The sequence below is a fragment of the Crocuta crocuta genome, unplaced genomic scaffold (genome assembly GCF_008692635.1).
Source record: "Crocuta crocuta isolate KB4526 unplaced genomic scaffold, BGI_CrCroc_1.0 scaffold68, whole genome shotgun sequence".
In the NCBI taxonomy this organism is placed as follows: Eukaryota; Metazoa; Chordata; class Mammalia; order Carnivora; family Hyaenidae; genus Crocuta; species Crocuta crocuta.
The window spans coordinates 1,999,142-2,017,868 of record NW_027532426.1 but is presented as its reverse complement, the minus strand read 5'-3'; the positions used below and the strand labels follow the sequence as shown (position 1 = coordinate 2,017,868).

At 52.7% G+C, this 18,727-nt stretch overlaps 1 protein-coding gene across 2 annotated transcripts in view; it reads right to left on the bottom strand.

Annotated features, from left to right (window-relative positions):
- Positions 1–18,727, bottom strand: part of TNS4 (tensin 4) — a 22,469-nt gene continuing 3,742 nt past the window's right edge. The window contains exons 2-13 of one of the 2 annotated variants that reach the window (XM_077779095.1): positions 18,096–18,615; positions 10,833–11,256; positions 9,357–9,781; positions 7,188–7,274; positions 6,720–6,845; positions 5,416–5,508; positions 5,235–5,312; positions 4,350–4,418; positions 3,349–3,517; positions 2,601–2,669; positions 2,317–2,343; positions 1–1,812 (exon numbers count right to left, since the gene is read on the bottom strand). In XM_077779095.1, coding sequence (XP_077635221.1) covers positions 1,671–1,812; positions 2,317–2,343; positions 2,601–2,669; positions 3,349–3,517; positions 4,350–4,418; positions 5,235–5,312; positions 5,416–5,508; positions 6,720–6,845; positions 7,188–7,274; positions 9,357–9,781; positions 10,833–11,256; positions 18,096–18,534 — 2,148 coding nt within the window. In that variant the 5' untranslated portion in view covers positions 18,535–18,615 and the 3' untranslated portion in view covers positions 1–1,670. The remainder of the gene's footprint in view (positions 1,813–2,316; positions 2,344–2,600; positions 2,670–3,348; positions 3,518–4,349; positions 4,419–5,234; positions 5,313–5,415; positions 5,509–6,719; positions 6,846–7,187; positions 7,275–9,356; positions 9,782–10,832; positions 11,257–18,095; positions 18,616–18,727) is intronic. The other variant, XM_077779096.1, reaches the window with a different exon arrangement.

Genomic DNA, 18,727 nt, shown 5'->3' with positions numbered 1-18,727 from the left:
TGGTTTAAGAGATGGTTTATGAAGGGAAGCTAATGGATATTGTACTGCTGTGGCCAGGGGGTAGGAAAGAGTGTGGCTAATGCAGTCTTCTTTAGGACACTGCCACCACGTGCCAACTCAGGTCTCCTCTCTGTTTAGGTCTCCACCTGAGGGGGCAGTCCTGAATGCCTTAGAACCAACAGTTGTGCCACGACAGACATTTTATTTTCCATGGGAACTACATAGGCACCCATGGGTAAAAGGGGGGCTCTGCCTGCCCCTTGAATATAACCTTGAGGACTTGGCCACTGTGACCTGGAGAAGCTTGTCTAGTGTTCTGTACCCTCCAGGGACGGGGCAGTGCCTGAGCACAGGCTGGGTGGGCTGCTCCCGGCCAGTCTTGCCAGCCCAGAGCAGCTTCAGTCCAGTTTGGTTTCCTGGGTTGAAACCATAATCTGTCAGGCTCAACTTTGGCCAAAGATAATGATAATGATGCTGTGGCCGGGCCCACAGCTGGGAGGAGGCAGGCACTTGCTCCTGGTAGAACAAAAGTGGGCTTCTTCTCTGAGCCTCTTCCATCCTCATGTTGTGGTTTTCTTAGGACCCCAGGCCTGTTAGACAAACTATTCCAGCTTCCTGGGAGTCTTGATGGAAGTGGGGTGGGAGAAAGACCGCCCAGCTTCTCCAGACCTCTGGAGTTGGCTGGCTGTTTACATTCATGACTCTCTGCTGCCCCCGTGTGGTCATAAGGCCAGTTGACGCCCTACTGCTGTGCACGCTTGTCAGTGTTTGTCTTCACGTGTGTCTGGGGAAGCAGGGGCACTCAGCAAGACTGGGGCTGAACAAGATCAGAGAAAGCTGGCCCTTGTGTCTGGCCTCCTGGCCCCCGCCTCCCTCCAGTGGGTTGCATGAGCAGCATTAGGGCAGTTGTGGCACCAGCTGGAAGGAACTTGCTTACCAAAAAACTGCAAGAAAAGATGGGGCTGATACTCATTTGCAGTGTGGGGATTAGACATCAGGAATGTGAGGACAGCTGGTGGTCTCTGACCATGGGGGCAAGTTTCCCCTTGCTAAGCTGCCCTGACAACCATGACCACATTGGCCTAAAGAATCCAGGGCAGGCAGATCTTGCTTTGTCCTGGGAACCACCGCCCAAGAAGCCATTACAAAAGTGGGGGTGGGGGTGGAAAGAACAGATATGGAGGGAAATAGAGTCAGTCTGTCCCTCCTTTGGTCAGTCCTTGTGGATCATCTTTCCCAGGTCCACCTTGGGCTAGGGACGCATGAGTCCTGAACCTGCTGTTTGCCATGACAGAGCGTCACAGGTCTCTATCTCAGGCTACTGTGTTGGTAGTGTCCAAGTTGATGGAGTCGGGGTCCTCGAGGTTGTTTCCATGTGGGGTCCTCAGGTGAGGGTGTGCTTCAGGGTCACAGGGAGCTTGTTAAGATGTCCACCAAAGTCTGAGAAGAACAGCTGGTCCTGTCTCCTTATTTGGTTGAGGAAACTGAGACACAGTGGGGTCCAGATGAAGGTCACTGCTGAAGGTCGCAGGGTTCCAAGGATTTCACCAATGGTTTGGTATCTCTCTCCTCCAGTCTAATAGATTGGCTCATCGGTGTGGTTACAGCCTCCGTTCAGGGGTTCTAGTCTCTTGGGATGTCTGGGAAGGTGCAGAGGAAGCTCCCTCCCCCTACATCCTCTCCGTGTCCTGCAGCAGAGCACCCACCAGGCTGATGACCTGGGAGGCTGGCTGGACTGTGTCATACTCCGCAAACAGGTGGCATACATTCTCCTGTGACTCTGTCTGGCTCTTGGCCACAAATCCAAAGATCCTGGTGGGAGAGCACAGCCTGAATGAGGAGGTGGGGCCCAGAGAGGCTAGGAGAGGTGATCTCAGCGAATACCGTGCTCCTCCCTCCCGCTTCCCCAGCTCACTGGGGGTAGGATACCTCCTCCTCCTCAAGATCTAAGTTTCCCTCATTTTGAAGGTGGGGGGAGGCTGAAGACAGGACCTGTGTATTCCTCATCCGAGTGGAAGTTTTCTGAGGGCAAGGATGTGTCTTGACCATCAGTTGGGGCATCCCTATAGATTAAGGCTCCCTGAGGTTAGAACCTGTGCCTCCTACATTAGATTGAGGGCTCCCAGGTTATGTGTCCCCCTTCAGACTGGAGGTTCTCTGAGGTCTGGGGCCTGTGCCACCCCCATCAAAACCATGGGCTCTCTTAGGATCAGGACAGGGCCTCCCTCTTTCTGTAATACCCTCCTCTTTTTGGGTCCTAGGCCCTGCCCCAGGGAGACCTTTTATGGTGACTGACAGTGCACAGGAAGGCCTTACCAGGAGGGCTTGCAGTATTTTTGCCACCTGTGGGAAAGGAAGATGGACAGTAATGAGTACTGAGGCTTCTGTGCATTCCGCAGGACTCTGGCTGAGCAGCGAGGGGAGCACAGCCAGCTGCGTCCACACCCCACCGGGTCCCACCCTGCCCTCATCCTGTTACTCCTGGCCCCTCGAGGCTCACAGGCTCTGTCTGTGATCCCAGTCCCAGAGTCAGCAAGAAACCTCAGTGGGCATCTAGGCCCTGGGTGGCTTTCCTGAGTTCGGCCCAGCCTTGAACTTACTTCCGTTGCTCGGGGTCCATGCCACAGAAGCGGAGGGTGGTGAGGGGGTAATGGCGCCGGAAAAACACCCTGGAAGAGGCAGGGAGAGAATGGAAGCTGATGAGAGCCTGTCCCAGGGCCATGTCCTACCTCCATCATCTCCAGGTCTCCCAGAGGTCAGAGGCCATGCTCTCTAAGAAGCCTCCCAACTAGACCCCTTACAGCCTGCCGTGACCTTTCCCACTGCTGAGCCCTGGGGCATATGTTGGCACTTCTTTCTTTTCATGGAGTGAATCTACCTTGTGTCCTACATGTTTTTACCCTCTCCCCACCCCGTGCTCACTGTGTCATATAACTGCTTGAGGATAAGAATGGCATCTTGTTTCTCCAGCTCAGGACTAGGCTCCTGCTAGACTGTGAAGCTCTGAGCCTGGGGAAGGAGTGATCTCATCCACTGTGTCCCAGTGGGCAGCCAGAGTCTGGCCTTTTGCAGATGTTTCATCAATGGATGCAGATTTAATCAGTGCCCAATGAATGCTGGTTAATTCCATCTCTGTTGGTCACAGGGAAGGGGGACTTTGGTAAGAGGTCATTGGTGTGAGGCCCAGAGAAGGCGGGGAACTTGCCTGGAGTCACTCAGCAAGTCACTGACCACGTTGGGTCCAGGATCCTGAATCCTATTTTCATCACGGATCCACAGGCCGTCTCAGGATCCCCTCCACTTCTCGATGCCCAGCCCACCAGCCCCAGGGCAAGGGAGGTCCCTTACTTCCTCTGGACATCCGTCAGGGTGATGCCTTGCTCGGTGACTTTGAAGTGGACCACGGTGGGTGTGGGGAGGACATCCCTCTCAAAGGTGGTTGAGATGGCCTTCCGCACGGCCAGGGCTCCGCTCAGGGTCTCTACACTCACGGAGGTCAGGTACAGGGCATGGCAGCCTGTGGATGTAAATGTTGTGCTTGGGCCCTGCCAGGATCCACCATGGAGGGGCAGGTGGGGTCACCCAGGCTCTGGTCTTCCCTCTGCCCAGAGCCAGGGGTCAGGGTTCTTCCTTCTTTGGGAGTCCAGTGGGGCTCCCCCGAGCCACCAGCAGGCAGGCAGGATTGAGGCCAATCCCGGAGGACTTCGAGATCATCTGCTGCTTTGCATTGCTCTGGTCTGTGGCCCTTAGGGTGGAGTAAAGGAGGGGCTGTTGCCCTATGTTAGGGATGCCCAGTCAAGCCTTCCTTCTGTCCAGAGCATGGGTGGCACTGCCTCCACCTCCACCCAACCTGGGGCCCTGGTTCATTGTCAAGAGAAAGTGGAGAAGACAAGGATGGGGAGGGGGCCCGTTGTAGGAGCTGTCACTCAGACAAGGGCTGATTCGTGCTGGCCTCCAGACCTGAAGAGGAGTGACCTTTTGCCGTGGAAACCCCCAAGACTTGGACCTGACACTCCACACACAGGATCCCAGGCCCGGAGACCACCTCCAGGGTAGGTCCCTCAGAACCAGGGAGACCCCATCACGTCCACATGTATCCATGTGTGTGCATGATGGGGTGTAAGCCTCACCCACCTCCCTCTCTTCTGCCTACTTGCCACACTCCCCAGCCCTGCACCTCTCACCTCAGGGCTTACAGGTATGGGGAAGACTGGGGCACCTTGTTAAGGATGAAGAAATAAAGCTGTGATGGGAACTTGTGTGGACCTGCATGTGCCCGTGTGTGCAGGGGGCTGGGAGGGGCCCTCCAGGGGCCCAGCCAAGCCTGGAGCCTCCTCTGAACTACTCACCTGCGGATTTCTTTAGGCAGGAGGCCTGGCTGCCTGTAGCAGGGTCTGAGGAGTCTCCACCTCCCAATTCTGAGCCAAAGCAAAGGAACAGGCCCCGGAGGGGGCGGGGGTAGAGTGAACGGACCCTTCTCTTAGGAGCATTAATCCCTTTGAACATCTCCCACCTCCGCCCCCACCTTCAGGAAGCAAGCCGCTGCGAAACCTGGAGTGATTACCGTAATTAGACAAACGGGGCCCCTTGGGGCTCCCCAGATGCCTAGCTTGCAAGTCTTTTGATCCCTCCTTTTCCTCCTCACTCCTCCAGCCCCTGGACTGCTGAAGTCACCTGGTCCTCAGAAGCCTCTGACCTCCTCCCTTCCTTCGGGCCCTTCCCAAACCCAGGCCTTTCTTTTCAGAAAGTAGAGAGGCCCTCCACATCACCATACTGGGGCTCCCCTGCTCTGACTCCTCTCCCAGAACCCCCTTGCCGCTCCTCCTACACACCCTGAGATCGTCTACTTCAGCTTACCAGCCCACCGGGCTGTAGGCTCTGAATGGGACTTCCTGATCTTGGTTCGATGTATGATCTGTAGGCCTGTGGGTGAATTACTCAGCCCCTTGAGCCCCTTTTTCTCATCTGTAGAATGGGGATAACACCTATTCGACACAGTTGTGGTATGATGATGGCTGTCCCCATTTCATAGAGGAGGAAATGGAGGTTCAGAGAGGTCAACGTTCTCAAATTCTCAAACCAGGAAGTGCAGATACTTAGATGGATGTTAGACAAAGCACTTTTAACTGTGACACTAATCCATAAATCAGGTGAGATGTGACCACTGGGAGCATTTCTAGTAAGAACACACGGGCCTAGTGCCCTGATGTTGCCTCTTTGGGGCCCAGACCCACCTTTCTGCGGGATGGTGAGTTTGCAGGGCAGGGCCAGGGCCATGATGGAATGCTGGCACACAAAGGCAGAGAGGCTCCCTGCAAGGAGACAGGCAGCCCCGTGTGAGAAGGCCTTCCCCAGACCAGCCTCCTGGCTCAGAAGGGCAGGGCCCACCCGGGGCCAGCAGGTAGAGAGGCTCACCAAAGTAGGGCTCCTCATCTGCTCCTTTGAGATGCACCCCTTTGGCGGAAGACTCAATGAGGAAGTGGCGGATGAGGTCACTGTTGTCCTCACCTGGACAAAGAAAGAAGAAAGAGTGCATGTGAATGGGAGTTCCAGAATCCAGGGTTAGCCACACACTGACCAACTCATTCCCTGACCTGCCTCCTCCTGGTCCATCCAGAGGTTAACTGGTCCATCCCCCTGCCTCTGCTAGTAAAAACCCTATCTTCAAGGCCTCCCACAAAGGAGGTGTTAATGTCTTTACTCAAAGGCTTCTGCAGCCAGTCATTCTTTCTCTTGGTTTCAAGAGCTACGGGGGATGGTTCTCAATGACTACTGAAATCACATCTTAACTCTTCAGCCTGATTTTTCTCCCCCCCTCCCCACTCCTTCCCAGGTGCTATTATTAGCCACCCGACAGTCCCTGCCGACGCCAGGCTGGCCCTGGAGGGTGAACAATGCCTGTCTGCTTGTTCTCACTAGCCCCTGGCTTCTTCCTCTCTGTGCCCTCTGGCAAGCCTGCCTGGATAACCAACGCCGCCCCCCCGAGGTCACTTTCTTATTTAGACAGAGAGGCGTAATCTAGAGAGCATGAATTTGGGATTTTCATCGTTGCTCTGGGGGGTCGTCAGCTAACTCTTGGGGACCCATTTATCTCATCCGTTCGACACGGAGAGCTATAATTCTGGGGTTTGGTGAGGGGCTGGTACTTAGGTACCTTGTACTATAATGATCTGGTTTTATCTATCTCCCCGGCGAGGTATCCTGGTGCAGGATGGATGCCCCCCAGATGTGTGTTGTGTGTGTGAGACCACGGCACAGCACGTGATAAGCTATCACATGCATGGTAAACTAGCACATAAATGATAAACCATCACACACATGTGATAAACCGTCACACACACATGTGATAAGCTAGAGGACATACGTTATGACCACATTAGGTTCCTTCACAATAAATCTGGTCTGGACAGAGGTGAGCACCCAGAGGAGAGGATGGATCCTGGAGAGGGGCTGGGAACTTCCTCCTTGGCTCCCCATGAGAGCAGAGCAGGGAATCTGGGGATTACAGGAGGCAGAAGCAGCTTAGGTTTGCCGTGGAAGGAGCTCCTTACAGACCCTCCCTACAGGAGGGCAGCTGAGAGAGCACTGAGGTGGACCCTCCTCCCAGCTGTCATTACGGACCTGCTGTGGGGCAGAGGCAGTGGCGGAGCTGGGACTAAAGCCTACCACATCCCGTCGCGTCTGTGAGGCCTTGAGTGAGGACAGAGACTGGTGCGTACCTGATCGGTTCTGGGCAGGTACAGGGGCCTCGTGCACCTTCAAGGCAAGGCCGAAGGAGCCTCGGTAGGAAGTACTGTCCCTCACGACGAAAGCCCCTGGCTCTTCCGTCCTCAGCAGCCCGATTGCTGGAATAATCCTTGGGTCAGAGACAGTTAACCGCACCCCTCCCCTCCCAAGCTCTTCTGGACACCTTCTGTCCCCAAGCCCCATAAGGTCTTCATAGAGCAGACATTACAGAATTCACTTTTTGTTCCCAGGAAGTGCTTTCTATTATCTAATCTCTACCCTCCCTGCTACAGTCTCTATTTCCTCAAGACATGAGGTTCACAGGATAACCCCCTTCCCTGGACCTACGATTTGTCTTTCCCTCCCCTAACATGACCCAGGGCCCCATCTGCCTGATACAAGGTGGAGGACAGAGACTTAAGTCTCATCCTCAGCCCTTGAAACACCGTGCTTGCTTTTACCTTGTTCCCGGGTGATGCTTGGCTTAAACCAGTATTTAGATGTGTCCATCACAAACTTCATTGTGGGCTGCATGTCCCTGGGGGGACCTGGAGACAGAGAGGGTGGACCCTCTGTAGGCTGGACAGAGGGGAGCTGAGAGACCCTCCCCCCTCCTCTGCCCAGTGGTCCTGTTCAACCCGCCCCACCCTACCCCAACCCCACTGTATCTCCAACGTCCTACAAAATGCAACGTCCAACAGAAGAATTCCAGGGTTTGGCACATGTAGGACCTAGGAGTCTCCCCTTGTATCCTTGGTAATGAATTACAAACAGATAAAATCTCAGTTTAATGAGAAACAGTTTCTCGAATCTAGTGTTGTCTGGTGTGGACTGAAAGAAGGGATAAATAAGGGATTCTGAGATGTATCATCTGTTTGCTTTTACCCTCTCTTCCTCCTTAAGAATCCTCCAAGTGTCCTGGGGAGTTTGGAAAAGAAATGGAAAGAAAAGGTGAGGAAAAGAAAGCAGCAGATCTGGGCAGATGAGCCTGTGCAGAAGAAGTCAGAAGACAGGATTCCTGACTCTGCTTTGAGACTACTGTTTTGCTCCCAAAGCCCAGAGAGGACTGAACGTACTAACCAGCCTCTGAGGGTCTTTAACGCTCCAATAGCCTAGGCAATTAGCATGGACTTTGTTTTGAGAATAGTTTGCAGAATTTGATAAGGTTCCAGGGTGTAATCAGTGATATCCTGGGGCATCACCCAACCAGGTTGGGAATACTACCAGGCTGAGTAAATGTGCTCTTTGAGATGACAGAATGGCCATTTTCCCTGGTCCCCTAAGACAGAGAGCCATGGTTCTCAGTTTTGGCATCTTAAAAAAGGTGTGTTGTGGCCAGTTGAGAGTAATTCATTATAAAAAAAAAATGTACTGAAGTATGCAAATGATTTGTCCTGAGAAAACATCAGAGCAGATTCAAAGGCACACCTGTCATGCCATTTTCTCTTGCTTTACCTTGACATGGCTCCCTGAATGGCAGCCTGGTCCAGAGTAAGCATCACGCCCCTTACCAGTCACCCTGATGCTTATGGCTGACTGAGGGCTGAGAAGCCTCAGGAAGGAGGTGGTTAAATGAGGCGGGAGCTGGGACAGTGCCCTGGGGGACTCTGCAGGGCTCTATTCTGGAGAGATACACCCCGTGGGGGCTAAGGCTGTGCCTCTCTGTTTCCTGCTTTGGGTTCTGGCTAGTTTTGTTCTTTTTGGACGCCTGTAGTCACAGACTACGGGAAGGAGGGTGTTTGCTGTTTTGTGGTTTTTAGCTGTCTGAGTTGGAATGCATTGTCTCGGTCAGCCCTCTGTGTGCTCGTCATCCACGAACGTCAGAGGTAGGACTGACTCTCCTTCTCCCTCTCCCTCTCCTGGGTTAGTCATCAAGCCTGCTGTTTTCATATCCCGAGGGTCTCCTGGCTCCGTCCTCTCTCCTCCACTGCCCTGCCCCGCCCTGGTTTAGACCCCCGTTACAGCTTGTCTGGACCGCTTTGTGATGAAAACTCAAACAAAGCTGTTCTCCTTACAGTTCATCTGCCAGAGTGATCTATCGAACGTGCACCTCGGACCCAGACACTCCCTTGTTTGAGACTCTCTGCTAGGCCCTCGTGGCCTAACGGGTAAAATCCACTCTAGCTTGGGGTTCAAGGCCTTTCCCAATCTGGCCCCAGATTACTCAGTGACCTCACCCCACACCCAGCACTGCAGTCATTTCCTAAACATGCATGTGCTGCTTCTATACCTTCATGACTGTGGACTCGCTGTTCCCTCTGCTGGGAATGCCCCTCCTCTCCTGCTCTGGCTCCAGACTTGATCCACTTTCCAGATCCAGCTCAGATGTCACGTCCTCTGAGGAGCTTTCCCAGTTTTTCAGACTAAAAGGATCACTCACTCCTCCCTCTATGGCCCCCTAAGACTTAGGACATCTCTTTACTTCTGTGTTTATCTTACTTGACACTGATCCCTGGCTTTCATATCTCTTTCTAGACTGTGGCCATCTCTCTGTGCCTACTATTTGGGAAAGTGCTTGGCACACAGTAGGCATTCAGCATGTTGACCTGCTACTGCAGAAACTCACTGATATTTTGTCTATTCCTCCAAGCCAAACCTCACAACAATTTAAGTATTGGTTTACAACTTACCCTCCGAGGATGTGGTGAAAGGGGCATCTGTCAGGGTCTGGCTCTGTCTCCTGGTGACTGGACAGGAGTTGCCAGAAGCAGCAGCCCCGGGCCAGACAAAGTCCTGGTGTCCTGGGGTCTGCTGGGGTGGAGGAGACCCTGGTTCTGGGCAGCCGTTGATCAGCACGATGGGTATGTCCACCATGGAGTTGGTGATGGAGGGCGGGCAGCTGCTGGCATGCTCCTTGGCCAGTGGCGGGGAGTGGGTTGTTCTGGGCTGGCCCATGCTTGGTGTGGGGTTGCTGGGGCCCTGGAGGTCACTGGCTCTCGTGCACAGGGACACTTGGCCAAGGCTGTGGAGGCTGGAGGAAGAGCTGGCCGGGCTTTCCAAGGATTTAGAAGATGACTGATGGCTGGAGACGCTGGAGTGGAGGAGAGACTGGCTGCTACAGGGAGGGCACCAGACAGGCAGGGTGTTAGGATGTCAGAGTAGACACTCAGGGGCCTAGAGCTCTGGTTAAATAGAGTATTGTATACTCCACCCCCCATGGCCCAGGACAAAGTGCATGCCCACCTGATCCCCAAGGGATGCTGAAGGATACAGAAATATTCCTGCACAGCAGTCTTTGGTACTTAAAGTAGCCAATGAGCCGATCCCCTGCAGGTCATATGGGCTTGTGCTGGACTGAATTCCCTCTGCCTTCCCAGCCAGGCAGGTCTGACTGAGCTATCACAGAAGCACCTCCATATCCCCAAGAGCCCTGCACGCAGGCTGGACCTAGGCTGGACTGTGTCTACGGCGGATGCAGAGGGAACTCCCCAGCTGGTAAAAGATGAGGAGGCCAGCTCTGCGTCCAACCCGAATTCTCTCTGAGCTCAGAGGCCCATGCCAATGGCCACGGCTGTGGAATCCCAGCCTCCTTGCCAACGACTGCCTTGGCACAACAGCTTTGGAGTCGGTGTGGGGGACAGAAGTCCCGTGGTTTGGTCCTTCTGGGCAAGGTGTGTGTGCGGCTCCACTGTAAGGTCTGCACACGGGCTGGGGCAATTACGAATAATGCCCAGGAAGGTCCGCCTCCCCCCTCCTAGGTTTTGTTAGCAATAAAGAGGAGGGAGGCTTTTCTTTCCTAAATGGTTTTTCCTAAGTCCCCCGATTTTATTTATGCACCTGTGTTTTGAGGTTGAAAAAAAAATCTTTTCCTTGAGATGCATTGTATAAATGTCTCATGAGTGTAACAGTTCTTTTCCCAAGAGGTAGGCATAAGGAAAAATTTTTGTATATTGAGTTATATTCTAAGTGCTTGAGAAAAGCTTGAGGTCCAAATGGCTGTGATGGCATAAAAGAGAATAATCACTCTTTTGTTTCTGGTACACATCTTGATTTTGCTCCGATTAGAACAAGGTGCCCATCTATGATTTTAGGATGTGTGTGTGTGTGTGTGTGTGTGTGTGTGTGTTTGGTGAAGGCAATATCAAAAGCTATCAGAAGTGACCTACCTTCCAAACACATAGCTGATGTCAGATGCTGGGCTGGCTGACAATATAGAGACCCTACTGCCCCGCTGTGGGGCCGGGGCCCCCAGCCCCTTCTCCAAGCCTGGAGAAGCCACGAGTGGGGAGCCCAAGCCATGGGAGCCCGAGGCCTTGTTCCCCACGCAGGGGATGGAGATGCTGGGAGAGGGTGGGGGATGAGACGAGGGAGTCCCAGAGTGGGGAGGGGGGCGCTGGTACCCCCTTCCCTGGCTCCCAGAGAAGATGAGGCTCTCGCTGCTGCTTCGAGTTTCTCGGGGGATGTCTCTGGAAAGGAGGAGGCCACCACTGTGCGGGGAGCCATAGGGCGGAGTGACAGATGGGCTGGAGCAGTGCTGGGGGCCATCAAGGCCCCTTGATCTGGTGGAGGTCACCTCAATGTACTTTATGTCTGGGGAGAGAGCAGAACATTGGTGAAAGCTGGGAGCCTGGGTTCACAGAACAGGAATTCTGGAAGAGTCCCCAAGCCCGTCTGGTCTCTCCCCTCTTTTAGACAGATGAGGAAACAGGCTCAGAGAAGAGGGGTTTGCTGGGTTAGGGTTAGCACCCAGCTCAACCTTCTAGGCGCTGTTCCAAGTCACCCTCTTTGTGATTTCTTCTTTGGTGTGGAGATGCAGTGGAATGCACACAGGTCTTTTAATCTAACAGACCTGGGTTTCAGATCTGACTCTGCCACTTACTCTCAGAGAACTTGGCCAAAGAACTTCAGCAACTAGAGCCTTGGCTTCCACACCTGTAAAATGAGGTGACTATACCCAGCCTCTTGGTGTTACAGTAAGGATGAAATGAGATGAATGTAAGAGGTATAGCACTGCTCTTGGCACATAAATCTTTTTAAAAAAATTGTTAATGTTTATTTATTTTTGAGAAAGAGAGAGAGACAGAGTGTGAGTGGGGGAGGGGCAGAGAAAGGGAGATACAGAACCTGAAGCAGGCTCCAGGCTCTGAGCTAGCTGTCAGCACAGAGCCTGACGCGGGGCTCGAACCCACGAACTGTGAGATCATGACCTGTGTTGAAGTCGGATGCTCAACCGACTGAGCCACCCAGGCACTCCCATAAATCTTTTTAAAAAAATTTTTTTAATGTTTATTTATTTATGAGAGAGAGAGAGAGAGAGAGAGAGAGAGAGAGAGAGAGAGAGAGAGAGAGAGATCGAGCCTGAGTGGGGGAGGGGCAGAGAGGGAAAGGGAGGCACAGAATCCGAAGCAGGCTCCAGGCTCTGAACTGTCAGCACAGAGCCTGTCGCGGGGCTCGAATTCATGAACCATGAGATCATGGCCTGAGCCGAAGTCAGACACTCAGCCGACTGAGCTACCAAGGCGTCCTGACTGGCGCATAAATCTTTTAAAATGAGGAAATCTTCTCCTGAGTGAAGCCCCCTGTTCCTGCCCCAGGTTGAAATGACTACTTTGTAGGGGCGCCTGGGTGGCTTAGTCGGTTAAGCGTCCGACTTTCGCTTAGGTCATGATCTCACGGTTCGTGGGTTCGAGCCCCGCGTCGGGCTCTGTGCTGACCGCCAGCTCAGAGCCTGGAGCCTGTTTCAGAGTCTGTATCTCCCTCTCTCTCTGACCCTCCCCTGCTCACGCTGTCTCTCTCTCTCTCTCCTAGAAATAAATAAAACATTAAAAAATTAAAAAAAAAAAGAAATGGCTACTTTGTAGAATGTGCCAGTCACATTTTCTGATGCCTCCCTTACTCAGGGCGCACGAAGGCTGTTTCTAGGTCTGTGTCTACCAAGAAGGCAGGGGGTCTCAAGCTTGGTGGCATACTGGACTCCCCTGATGAGCTTTTAAAAGTCCTCATGCCCAGGCTACACCTTGTGCCCAATAGACCAGAATCTCTGGTACAGACCCACACCTCAGGTTGTTCGTCTACTCCCCCAGCTGATTCCAATGTGCACCAAGCCACACCACTGTGGCCCCCAGCTCAGCAGCACCACTTTACCTGGGACCCGGTAAGATGCACAGAATCTGTTTCCATGCAAGCCTGCTCAATCAGAGTGTGCGTTTTAGCAAGACTCCCTGGGATCTGAGTGCACGTCAGAGTTTGGGAAGTCTGCTTTAGAGCAGGAACTCCCAGAGGGCAGGGTTTGCTACATTATCAAGCGTGGACCTCCCCCGCCATGCTTTTAACTGGTGCACAGTCGTTGGATATTAGACATGCCCCAGGGTGGTGGCTCACTCCAGTGCTCTTTCCTGTCCCCAGTGGGCACACTCAGGACTCTTGTTCTGAGAACTTGCTCCTCCCTGGACTGGGGCACTGGGTGGTTTTCTCCAGGGTGAGTATGGACACCCCCTCCTCCTGACCTGGGGGAAAGGAAGCTGTCTTGGTGCTGTTCTAACAAAAGTGGTAGAAGGTGGGGTGGAAAGGCTACCTAGCTGCTCCCTCCTGGAGGCCTGTTGAGTCCTGCGTCTGGCTTCCCAGGATGGAAACTGGGGCAAAGTCAGCGGGAAACTGCACCTCCAGCTCCTGTCTGCCAGCCTCCCCCGCCCCCCCTTGGGCTTTGGCACATGCGCCAACTCCCGCCCACCGTGACTGTGGAATCCCTGCCTGCCCCAGCCTGCTCCCGGGTAGGACCTCTGAGCCTGCTCACGGCTACTGCCTCTGTCTGAGCCTGCTTGGGCTGGGGTGGGGGTGGAGGATTACATCAGATGAGGGGGGCTGGCAGGCTGACCTGGGCGTGCTGTTCCAAGGGGTAGAGGAACAGGCCTGGCTTTGTTGTCAGACAAACCTGGGTGTGAATCCCGGCTTTGCCACTTTCCCGCCAAGGGGCATCGGGTAACGTTCCTAACCACTGTGAGCCTCGGTTTCCTCATCTGCAAAGTGGGGATGTAAAACCAACCTCCCGAGGTTGTGGTAAGGATAAAATATATTGATGAATGATGCCTGGAGCCTGGCCCATGGGGTTCTTCAGAGAACTGCCTGCCTGCTTTTTCAGGCCAGCACTGGTCAGATGACCCAGCAGGAGTCCCACTGCTGAGGGCAAGAGAAGACTATTTGGCACAATATATTGTGGGTTCTGAAAAAGTAGAGGTCTTGGAATGGGGTGGATTCTTCTGGAAGGTTGGCAAGCACAACTTCTATTTTTATAGGACTTTATAGTGCTCTTACCCATAATTCTCTCAGCCCTTATGCCCAATGCCAGCAGCCATTGCTTTTACAGAGGAGGAAACTGAGGCTCAGAGAAATGTGACAATGGAGGTGGCATTTATTGCATAATTTGTAATAAAGGCTGGTATTTATTGAGTGCTGTGTGCCAGCGCTGTTGCAAACATGTTCCCTGTACTAGCTCATTTAATCCTCACGACAACTCCATTGAAGTAGAAAATATTATTAATTCCATATAACAGATGCGAAATCAAGGCTCAGAAAGGTTAAGTGAGTTATCCAATGCCACACAGCCAGGGAGCAGAGGAATTGGACTCCTGTGCTCAGTTTGGGGGGCCTCTACCAGGAGGAGGGGCTCCTCAGGACACTTTCCCAAGGCCTGGCCTTGTGAGAAGTTTCTTGGCTGCTTTGGGGAGGGTCTCTTGGCCTAGGGAAGCTCTGAGCTTCCTACTCACTGGGTCATCCAATCAACCAAAGGCCTTTCTTGGGGACTGCAGAGTAGGGCTGGGAAGGGAGGACGGAAGGAGTCCTGGAGCTGTGAGTCACCTCTGCCCTGAGGTGCATGTGGCTGGGGGAGGTGGAGGCACCCACACCCTCACCAGGGTGCAGCCGCTGTTTACAGGCCCGCGGGGCAAGTCTGAGCAGTGCTGGGTGGATGCAGGCGCCAGCACCAGGCTGGGCTGGTGGAAGGGGGCACGTGGGTGGGGGGCAGAGAGATAGTTATTAAACACCCCTCCTTCACTTGGGATTGGCAAACAGCCTTGCCTGGCAGAAATTGCTGGAAAATGAAATGTGGGTGCCTGTTTCAAAGATAGGGAGGGGTGATGGAGATGGAGATGGTGTTTGCTTGGAGGAGCCATGCTCCTGGTAGGATGGGGTCCCCCAGGGTGAGTCTGAAGGAAGGTAAGCAAGAGGTAGGTGCAGGGGACCTGGGGGAGGTGTGTAAGCACTGCGGGGGGAGGTGGAGCCCCAGATGGGGAGTCCGCAGGCTGCCTCCAAACAGATTTGTTCTTCAAAGCTCTGGAGGGCAGGAAACTAGCACCGAAGAAGAGAGAAAGGTAAGAACACACTTTGGAGGCCGGAAACCGGGGCTTTGTGGCCTGGCCTACGACTCACTGGCTGTGTGACCGTGGGTCTCACTTCTTCTTCTCCTTGGGCCTCATTTTCTCATTTGTGAAACGAGGCTGCCACCATTTCCTTCACAGGGTAGATGCTGAGATCACGCACTACAAAATCTATCTATGTATATTCGGGGAAGGGAGAAACATAGGCTCGGCGATGCTTAATGTTTAATTTTGCCAAGTGAGGACGAAGAGAAACAGTAAACATCTGCTAGCACCACAGTTATGGAACACCTTCCCCTTGACACCCCAAGAGAAGGAAGGATGAGAGGCAGAGGCGGGGCATCCCACACATTTGGGTACATTGGCCCAATAAGAACTCACCACGGGGCCCAGAATTAGCGACGCTGCCACTGGCTGGCGAGGGCTCTGTCACCAGTGGTGATCTGAGGCGAAGGTTTTGGAAGGCCAAGATGCATGAGACAGGTGCCACCCATCACAGTGATGTGCTATGAGTGCCCGCAGAGAAGAACTTTCTAGCCGGGAGCTGGCTATACTGGCTGTCTCAGGAGGTAGTGAGCTCTCAGGTATCACCACCATTCAGGTGGAGGTTAGAGCAGAGGATTTTCTTATTCCATCAGAAGAGGCTGGGGCAGAGCCGGGGGGGGGGGGGGGGGGGCTTCATCAGGACCCCCTGACCACTGCTGGCTGCCCACTCATTCCCTGAACCCCACTGCTACCCACAGTCAGGGGGACATATCCCCACAATGACAGGATGTGCCCAGAGCATCTGAGAACACAGACCACTGACCATTGGCCCCTGGAGGAAGGGCCTGGTTGTCAAGGTCCCCGCCCTGTACGTGTGGACGCCCCACAGAGACTGGTCTTGCCCCAGCCGGCCTTGAGTGTGCGGAACTCCTGCCTTGGGGCATGAGCATTAAAGCCTGGGGCTTGCTCCTGCCAATGATAATTAGACCCAAGCCACCATCCCTGCAGAGACATGCCTGTGACTGGCCTCAAGGAGCAGGAAGATCTTGGGGCATAGAGGTGGTTCTTTTAACAGCCCTGGCAGGCAATGCTCAATGGGAGGGGTAGAAGGCAGGCTGGAGGCTGGGAACTTGGGCGCCAGAGGACGTGGGTGCTGGGCTCACCTCCACCCCAGACCCTGAACCTATGCTGAGGCTGGTTCTAAATGCAACCCCAGTGTTTAATTAAAAAATTAAAACGGCTGCCATTTATAATGACTAACAGCAGGCCGGGATTTATGATAAACACCTGACAAGTGTTATTTCTTTTAATCCCTGCCACCCGCTTTGAGGTAAGAACTCATCTCTATTTTACAGATGAGGAATATGAGGCAAAGAAGTGAAGTCAATAGCTTATGTAAGGTTTGCCCGCCTCCAGTGATTAGGCTGGACGAGCTCCTTCCTGAAGTCCATCAGCCTCAGTTTTTTCATCTGTAAAACGGGCATAAAATATTTCATGGGAATAAATTGGGAGGATTAAATGTTCTTCTGTAAGGCGCTCAGCATAGTGCTTGGATATAATAAGTGCTCAATAAGTAGAAATTCTCATGGACCCTATCTCTAACCCTAATTGTACCCATTAACCTATGCTGATTGTTTAAGGCCCTGGGACCTCAGTGTTCTGGCCTATCTAATGGGGCTGCTGCTTCTTGACTTTCATCCTCAGAGTATACTTGAAACTCTTTGTTTGGGAAACTGATACCAGATGTAGGATTTCTAGATCTCCTCGAATGTGGTGGTATATTGAAGTTGGCTTGTACCAGTTCATGGGAGCTGATTGTTAAAATTTTCAGATTTTGTCCAGCTGATTTCTAAACTTAGACTGATGATTATAATATGATCAAATTATATAGGGGCGCCTGGTGGGCTCAGTCAGTTGGGCATCTGACTTTGGCTCAGGTCGTGATCTCATGGCTCATGAGTTCAAGCCCCGCATCAGGCTCTGTGCTGACAACTCAGAGCCTGGAGCCTGCTTCCGATTCTGTGTCACCCACTCTCTATGCCCCTCTCCTGCTCATGCTCTATCTCTTTCTCAAAATATAAATAAATATTAAACATTTTTTTAATTATACAAACTTACAACGAAATAACATAATAAAAGCAAAAGTTATAAATACAATTCACCACATTCCAATTATTTTTCCTATTATCTATATCATTTTTTAAAAAAAGGTTTTGTTTATTTAAGTAATCTCTATACCCAACGTGGGGCTCAGACTCACAACCCTGAGATCATGTGTCACGTGCTCTTCTGACTGAGCCAGCCAGGCGCTCCACTACTATCTACACTCTTGAGGTTATTTGTATCTATTGTATTGTATGGTAGAAATACTATATATACCATAATGGTCTGGTACAGTATGTCTTTGCAGTGCTACATTCAGTGATAATCATGTTGATAGTTTGAAACTGGCCCTGGTGGAAGAATCTATATGGTGAAATTTGACGGATGTTTCAAATCAGGGCTCTTTTCCACCCCATGGTGGAGCTAGGTGTTAAATATTTACCAGCACCTCACTGCTTAAACACAGCAGGGTCCTGCCCTAAATAGACTGAACTCTGTGACTCTACTTCCAGCTTGGGGACCCCCAGAGAGATTCTCCCCTAAACAGCAACAGGGGCCCAGAGAGCAATCCTACAAAAGTTTCAGGGGACCTGGGTTAGGACCTAAAGAGATAGACCATAGAACAGTGAGGTTCAGGGCTTCCACATTTATCAAGCTCTTATTTACTACACGGCATTGTATGAAATTCTTATATATAGTAGCTTATTTAAAGTCTGAAAAATTACCTAAAACAGGTATCCATCACCTTTCCAAACTCAGTAACAAAATAGAATTGGAGAGTGAGGGAAACTTGTCTTCATCTCCTTTACACAGGAGAGAAAACAGAGATTAAGTAACTTGTTTGGGGCTGCACAGCACCTCCCAAGGGGACATTGTCCCCTGCTCCTTTGATTTGCTAGAAAAGTCCTTCTTCCTCATGAGGTCTGGTCCCCAAGCACCCCCTCCTGGCACTGCACCCCAGGTCCTTACCCAAGGCTTCAGGCTCCTCTTTCTTTTTCTTGGAGGTTATGTTCTGGGTGGGCTCGGCCCAGGGACTACCAGCTCCTGGGGGAAGCAGCTGGAAGGTGGGGTCCAGTTCCAGAATCATCTGGTTGAGGCTCTCCAGTGAGAAGTCAATGTAGGAGTCAAGGTCCTCCAGGACCCCTGCGGCCTGCTCACCAGGGGACTGCAGGAGGCAGCTGGCTTTGGCCCCAGCCGGTGGGCCCTGCTGGAGCCTGCTGGGGGGCCCCTTGTTGGGTGCAGGGGCCATCAGGGCCTGGGTTCCCCAGCCTTCCGTGGTGTAGTAAGGACACTGGGGCGGCAGGCTGGGGCTGGGTGCTGGGCGCAGGACCCTCCTGGGTTCTTCGCAGGGAGTCAAGCTGCCTGGATGGGCTCCTGCCAGCAGGGGGCTGGACATCACTTGTGACATGATGGGGGCAGTGGCTGTCGGTTCACCTCTGGTTTCTAGTCAGCCTCACTTATACCCCTGCTGACCAGAAGCTGCCAGGACCTGAAAGAGACCAGGGTTGGGAACTGAGTAACTTTGGTAGATGAAGCCCCTGCCACTCCTCCCCCCAAAGCAAAGGCATATTTATTCTTTCATTAAAAGCATGAATACTGGT